At 36.3% G+C, this 7,109-nt stretch overlaps 1 protein-coding gene and 1 pseudogene across 2 annotated transcripts; one reads left to right on the forward strand and one right to left on the reverse strand.

Moving 5' to 3' along the window:
- Positions 1–3,035, forward strand: LOC143612325 (uncharacterized). The gene is made up of 9 exons (XM_077086340.1): positions 1–111; positions 914–975; positions 1,070–1,153; positions 1,230–1,261; positions 1,375–1,456; positions 1,537–1,765; positions 1,829–2,056; positions 2,123–2,415; positions 2,493–3,035. The coding sequence occupies exons 1-9, from the start codon at positions 1–3 to the stop codon at positions 2,857–2,859; spliced, it is 1,488 nt and encodes a 495-aa protein (XP_076942455.1). The 3' UTR covers positions 2,860–3,035.
- A 565-nt stretch (positions 3,036–3,600) lies between these two features.
- On the reverse strand, positions 3,601–6,738 carry LOC143612317 (putative receptor-like protein kinase At2g42960; annotated as a pseudogene). Its single transcript, XR_013149924.1, has 7 exons — positions 6,098–6,738; positions 5,904–6,008; positions 5,506–5,628; positions 5,186–5,343; positions 4,952–5,081; positions 4,284–4,490; positions 3,601–3,761 (listed from the first exon to the last, which is right to left on the reverse strand). The product of XR_013149924.1 is annotated as a putative receptor-like protein kinase At2g42960 (transcript).
- Between the last annotated feature and the right edge of the window lie 371 nt (positions 6,739–7,109).

Raw genomic sequence — 7,109 nt, forward strand, 5'->3', positions numbered from 1 at the left:
ATGGCTACCAATGCTGCTACAGAGGCCAGTTTGGATCAAATTAAACGCCATTTGGCTTCCGGCTCCGGTCGAAACCTCTTGCAGGGTCCTCTTCTTAAGCGATCTGAAACGGTAGCTACTCCCTTGTTTTCTTCCTAATTACTTATTTGAAATCAAATTGCTTCATTTTAACTTCTGATTCTGTTTTATTTGTTGTTCAATTTGACCAACCAATTTGGGTGATTTTTTAGGGTTTTTGATTGATCAGGATTTAGGGATGTAATTTTGAATAGAATTTGGGAACAAGACAATTCGATTTGTGATTTGTAATTAAATCATTGAAAAACAAATAGTTATATGTGAATTGTGGATCTCATGACATGCAAATTATAAAGCAAGCTTTCTGGATTATAACTTTACTAACTGACAAATTTCAGAACACTTATTTTATCTAGGGGTGTAAACTAGCCGACCTTGACTAGGCTTAAGTGCGGCTCGTATTGGCTCAGGACAGCTCAACCTCGCCTCGTCCCTAGCTCTCTTTTTTTAAAGCTACAGCTTGGCTCGTGAGTCGGTTTTTCAAGCTCGGGCTCAGATCGGTTGTTAGTTGTTAATTAATTAATTTATATACATTTTAAATTCTTTTTATATATTGTGAGAAAAACCAGAAATGAGCTCAGGCTTGATAACTAAACGAGCTTCATTTGAGACTCGAGCTCGGCGTCTTTTGAGCTTTTTATCGATTCGGTCTCGAGTAGCTTGTGAGCGGCTCGGCTGATTTGGACCCCTAATTCTATCTATGTTAGTCCAGCTAACCATCATGAAAACAAATTAGTTGACTGGTTTACAAAGGACACTATCATTATAACTTATAACAGACTATTGCTCAGCTATGTGTTCCGACTTCTAGCTTTAATTGTTTTTATTGTAATAGCTGAGGAAATGGAATGAGAGATGGGTAATCTTAGACCCGACAACAGGAAAAATGGAATACAAGTAAGATGATATGCGTCAATAATTCAATACTTTTTTTCAAAATATCTGGCATTATTCAAGCACGTCTAATTCTCAAAATCATTAATGTGTGCAGGATCAGAAGAAATGACCCGAATGTTAAAGGAACAATCTTGTTTGATTCAAATAGCACAATCATGACATCGCCCTATAATTTCCAGTAAGATCACTGCTCAACATTATAATTTGCTGTGACACCGAATGATTTCTTATTAATTGTGTATGTTTTTTTTCAGTGGACTACCGAAGTATGATAACTGTATAATTTGTATCCACCACATTTCTGAATTACATATTGTTATTGATTTGTGTCATTTACATTTTTGTTATCCTAATATTTTGTTGAAACTGCTGCATGTAAACCCTAACTTGATTTATTAGATATTGCAACACCACAGAAAAAAGAATATTTCCTTTGTGCAGAAACTCCTGCAGCAGCTAGAGCTTGGGTGGCGACATTGCAGTAAGTGATATGCCGCTTTTTATATCTTTAAAATAATTATTTGTATCAGATTTCTTATAAACTATATGCACAAACAACAGTGCAACACAGTTGGTATTGAGGGCTCATAAAGAGGCAGTAAAGTCATTAGCTGGAAACACTAACGCAAATTTAGGGACGGTTTCTGCTGTCGTAACTGCTGCAAATTCAACTGCTCTGGAAGCTTCCAAAGAAATTGAAGCTGCGTTGCAGATTTCAAGGAGAAATGCTTTGGGATCAGTGCTGAATAAAGTGCCCGATGCCCCATTGGATGATCTAACAATCATGAAGGTAATTTAAAAAAGTTATAATCAGTCAAAAAGCAATATGGTTCATTATTTCATTTTATTATAGGAGACACTAAAAGTGAAAGACGAAGAGCTGCAAAATTTATCCAGAGATATTCGTGTTAAGGATTCAACAATAAAAGAAATAGCAGAGAAGCTAACTGAGACAGCTGAAGCAGCAGAGAGTGCTGCATCTGCAGCTCTTACGATGGATGAGCAGCGGAGGATCACAGCTTCTGAAGTTGACCGGCTAAATAAAGAATTGGAAAAACTAGCTGTGTCTTACAGCATGAAGGTTTGTAAATTTGTATATATGTGTGTGATGATTTTACAAATGCTAAATTGGTTTTTCGTTTTATAGTTGAGAGAAATTGAAGAAAACGTGATGGTTTTAAGTAAAGAAAAAGAACAACTTATTAAGGAACGAGACTCATCTCATCAAGAGGCGCTTTTATGGCGATCTGAGCTGGCAAAAGCTAGAGAACGTGTGGTCATTTTAGAAGGAGCTGTTGTTAGGGCTGTGGAGAAAGTTAGGGTTAAAGAAGCAGAAGCTGCAGCTGCAATAAAGGAAGCAACAGAGAAAGAAACCGCTGCTAGAAAGGAAAATCAAGAACTTTTGGCATATATTAATATTCTACAGTTACAACTTCAAAGGTTCGCTTAACTAATTTAACCACATTAACATTCCAGTGTTCTTATTTGCTGATGTGGCGATTTTGCTATGTTAGCAGGCAGGAGGAGAATACTAAGCAAGTGCTGGAGGAAAGAGGAGAATCTTGTTCGCATGTTGATAGTCAACCTTTGACCAAACACGTGCATCCGTCTGAAGAAAATGTGGATAAAGCATGCCTTAGTGATTCCAGGAATATTCCAGTTTCAGAAATAAATTTAGTTCATCCACCACCATCTCCATCTCTGGATGAAACCGGCCCGATTAATGATGGCGAATGGAACGATATAGAAGCAACAGAGGCAAGAATAGCTGATGTTAGGGAAATTGCACCTGATACTGAAGGAAGTAGTTTGGATATTCCCGTCTTTTTACAGCCAAATGATACACAACAGGAACAAGCAACGGATTTGTACCATCAGCCTTAATGCATGGCTTACACAAGAAAAAAAACATTGTTTTTGGTTGTTAATGAGGATGACTTGCTTTGGATATAGGGTGAGTTAAGTTGTGAAAATGATTTAGAGTGAGTTATGCAAGTCATTATAACTGCTTACTTTTGAGGCTTGTGAATTGAGTGCTTTTGTTAATGTTATATGCAGGGTGTGTTTAAATGCGTGTTTTAAAATTAGTTATCACGATTTCAAGCTGAAATAATCATTTTTATACGATTAACTTGCTTATCTACGAGTCAAATAATCAGTTTGGATCATTATGGCTTGTAAAAAACTGCCTTTTCAATGTGATTATTATTACAATGCCGCACAACATAAACACATCTATCTGATTCTGATTACTGGTTATCGCAAAGTCGCTAAGCATCTAATGTGTTTGCTCTTAGATATTAAGAACTCATCATGTGCCTATAAAACATGTTCAAACCTGCTTTGATTATCCTATGATTATGAGAGTACAAATGACAAATGTTGGGTATCAAGTCAAAACATAAATAGTAACATTTGTCAGTTAAATAGGACTGTCAAGGTTGCCCATCCAACCTAAAATAGTACCAAAAGGAACATTGATCATGATTATTATAAACACCCAAAAAGGGGGAAAAAAGAAAGAAGAAAGCTTGTTTCTTGTTATGTGATTTACATCCACTATCATGATGTTGGTTTTACTGACATCAACCGCCATACATCCCACTCACCAGACACTCTTGTAGTGATCAACCAAGAATGATTCCAACCCGTTAACAGTTTTTGTTAATTCTGTTCAGTGCATCCAGTCAGATTTCTGATTAGACCGCGGGGCGCTCTATGTCAGCAGGACCGCTCATGGTATCACTGTCCATGCTGGTGGGGCGGCTCTTCCTGTTCCGTCGTTCCTGTTTCAAAAGTCAAGCATGTTAAATAATTACTATCATCAAAAGAACTACCAGAGTAAAGATGGGTTGACTAATTCGAAACTTCCAAAATGACCACAATAACCCTCTTTGGTTTGTAAGATTACGAGACAAGAAATATTTTGACTTCATACATTCAGTGCAATAATTAGAAGAGTTGACAATTTCTACCCATTTCTTTCTTCATGTATGGGTAGATTCATTTCTGGTTATACTTTATCTCTAAGGGTCAAACATATCAACTAACAAATAGCTAAAACGGATATAGGTCAAAAGTCGCTCAGAGTGTATTTTAACACATAACACCTCATAATCATTTTAATCAAACGTATTCTAAAACCTTTTGAACCATTTAAAAGTACAAATATATATTAATTTAAAACAAAAAATAGGTTCTGATCAACCCAACCCATTTAGACTCGTACCAAAACAATACATGTTCCCACCCAGTTAGCAACTCTAACCAATGCCTGTTAAATACTAAAAGAAAAAAAAAAGTATTACCTCACGATATGGGAAATCTGAATCAAGCATTCTCACAACTTGACTCATTTTAGGCCGTTTGCTAGAGTCAGGATCAACACATCTAAGGGCCACCAGAAGTGCACGTTTTAGAGCATGTGTTGACGGTTTAGGGTCAAGATTTGGGGCAACAACTTCCTCTGCTCTCCTATTTCCGACCATCATTTTCAGCCACTCAACAAGATTGACCTGCCAAAAGTTTATAAATAATTGAAACATGTAGCACTTTTACATGTTGCCGACAATTTTGACCAATTTACTAATGAATTCATCAATGCCTGTTGGCATTTCGATACATTTGGGTCTCTTGCCCCCGATGCTGCTACGTTTCTAAAAAGGGTTCAGCGGGTCGTGCACAATAACTCATCGACGCCGAAGAACGATAACTTTGTCTTCAGTAGGATCGGATTTGCTATTCAAAAGGGGGTGGGCGGCGCAGCTTGTTGCCCGCTTACCTGCCTCTTTATTGTAATTGGATCCTTTTATTTGCTATTAAAATTTTATATTATCTCAAAAAAAAAAAACTGGATTTGTTTTCTCTCCAGCGGATCAAACCAGCAAATAAAAAGATAAGCTTAAAACTAACCAGCTAAACAAATGCTTATAACAACAATATAATTTTTGTAATAATATGGCACTAGTTATTGTACCTCATTTGCAACCCGACTATAATCCACTGGATCCCTTCCGGTTACGGCTTCCAGAAGGAGCACACCAAAACTATAAATATCACTCTTTTCATTTAGCATGCCAGTATTTGCATACTCTGGAGCCACATAACTATGCATAATACAACATAAAAAGTTCATACATTATTCAACCAACTATATTACACATGTTACATAGAATGGTACATATGTTTTAACAAGAATTTGAAATCTTACCCAAATGTCCCCATGACTCTCGTATTTATGTGACTTTCTCCTGCATCTAAAAGCTTGGCTAATCCAAAATCAGAAAGTTTGCCATTGAAATCATGATCGATTAAAATATGTCTAGATGCACAACCTTTGGTTCTATAGCTTCATGCAAGTACGCAAGCCTGCAAAATCAGTACTCATAAGTTTCAGATTTTAAAAAATTATCTTCTCAAAACAAAAGTCAAATATACATTAATAGACAAAGAGCTCATGTTGCACACATTTTTAATTGGTTAAGATGATTAAATTATAAAAAAGCAATTCAATAAAAAAGATTCACTTACGCTTTTGAAATACCAAGAAGGACCTTCATGCGTGCTTCCCAAGTAAGCACACCGCTTTCTTGTGTGTCTCCATGAAGCCATTGTTCCAGGTTTCCATTGTCCACGTATTCATAAACAAGCATCCTAATTAATTCATGAAAACATGAAATATAAGTCGACAGTAGTGACAATTTTGATCCATTTATTTATACATTAGTGGGGTCAACTTTGGTTGTGTATTATCTTCAACGGGTCCAATGGCGCAAATGGTCAAACATGTTGAAACTTATCGCCCAAACTATATTTTTACTGCATACAACCTCCTAGTCGTTTTAATTTAGAAACATGCCATATTATTACAATAATAGTGGTTGAGTAATCATAACTAAAGCATTAGTTATCGATAAAAAAAACTGCACCTTTGAGTCCCTTCTATGCAATACCCTAGAAGCCGTACAAGATTCTTGTGTCGAACATGTCCTATAGCTTCCACTTCAACTCTAAATTCTTTTTCTGCCTGTCCCCTACCACACAATAAAGTTATAACTTATAAGATGATAATAAACCTTAATAATAACAAAATAACACATTCACAAACAAATATTAAACTCACAAATTGTTAAGTAGCTTCTTCACCGCGACCTCGGTCCCATTAACCAATGTACCTTTATATACCACCCCATATCCACCCTCACCAACCACATTTTCACTCGAGAATCTACCTGTTGCTTGCTCGAGGTCTCTCAGAGTAAACCAGTGGCCCCACCCTAAATGCGAGGTTTCAGGTAACCCGACAAAAGGAGAACCCATCGCTCCACGTGAAGATTGCTTCCATAAACTTCCAGAAGCTTCTTCTTCCCCTGATCTTGACCCGTATCCCCTTTCGTACATTGAACTGCTTTGACTAACATTATCAGCATCACCAGATTTACTCACTCCAAGTTGAAACAGCATTTTTCCCGAACCCTTATTACCACCGGATTCATTATTACTGGTTGCTGACGAACGTTCAAAATTATTATGTGGGCCCGGGCCTCCGACACGATCAACTCTGATATCTTTTGGTACATTCGGTATTCGTGAAAGTGGGTATTTATTCCGTCTTCTTGATTTCTTTTGGCATGCGACCCACATTGATAATAAGCATATACACATACAGATTAACACGACAACGCATACGCAGATCACGACCCATAGTTTAAGGCCCATAATCGACGTCTTCTTCGATAATTCCGTATTTAAACTCGACATTTCTAATAATGATTGTATTATTGTAAGATATTAAATATTCTCTTGCTTCTGCTTATCCTGAACTTATCACGCCACTTGATTACAAACTTCAAATTCATCATCAACTACAAAATAAAAATCCAATCTATAACAGAAACACTAACCCCAAATCTTGAAATAACTAGGTTTTACAACAGAAACACTAATCCACAAATAAAAATCAAATCTTTAACAGCATATGAAAAAATTAAAATATTTTTTTTTAAATGACATGAAATAAATATATTAATGCAATTAAATCTGTAAACCACACCACTTGATTACAAACCTCAATTTCCTGAAATTGTGATACAATTAAGCCAAAATTAACATCAACTACAAAATAAAAATCCAAT

Source organism: Bidens hawaiensis, unplaced genomic scaffold (assembly GCF_021521415.1).
Source record: "Bidens hawaiensis isolate Kalapana, Puna unplaced genomic scaffold, B.hawaiensis_p1.1 tig00034308_1, whole genome shotgun sequence".
Lineage (NCBI taxonomy): Eukaryota > Viridiplantae > Streptophyta > Magnoliopsida > Asterales > Asteraceae > Bidens > Bidens hawaiensis.

Excerpts from the sequence above, each read along its gene's own strand:
- LOC143612325 (XM_077086340.1), top strand. The coding sequence starts at position 1 with ATGGCTACCAATGCTGCTACAGAGGCCAGTTTGGATCAAATTAAACGC. Across the intron at positions 112-913 it reads TTCTTAAGCGATCTGAAACG|CTGAGGAAATGGAATGAGAG; the intron begins GTAGCTACTCCC and ends TTATTGTAATAG. Across the intron at positions 1,154-1,229 it reads ACATCGCCCTATAATTTCCA|TGGACTACCGAAGTATGATA; the intron begins GTAAGATCACTG and ends GTTTTTTTTCAG.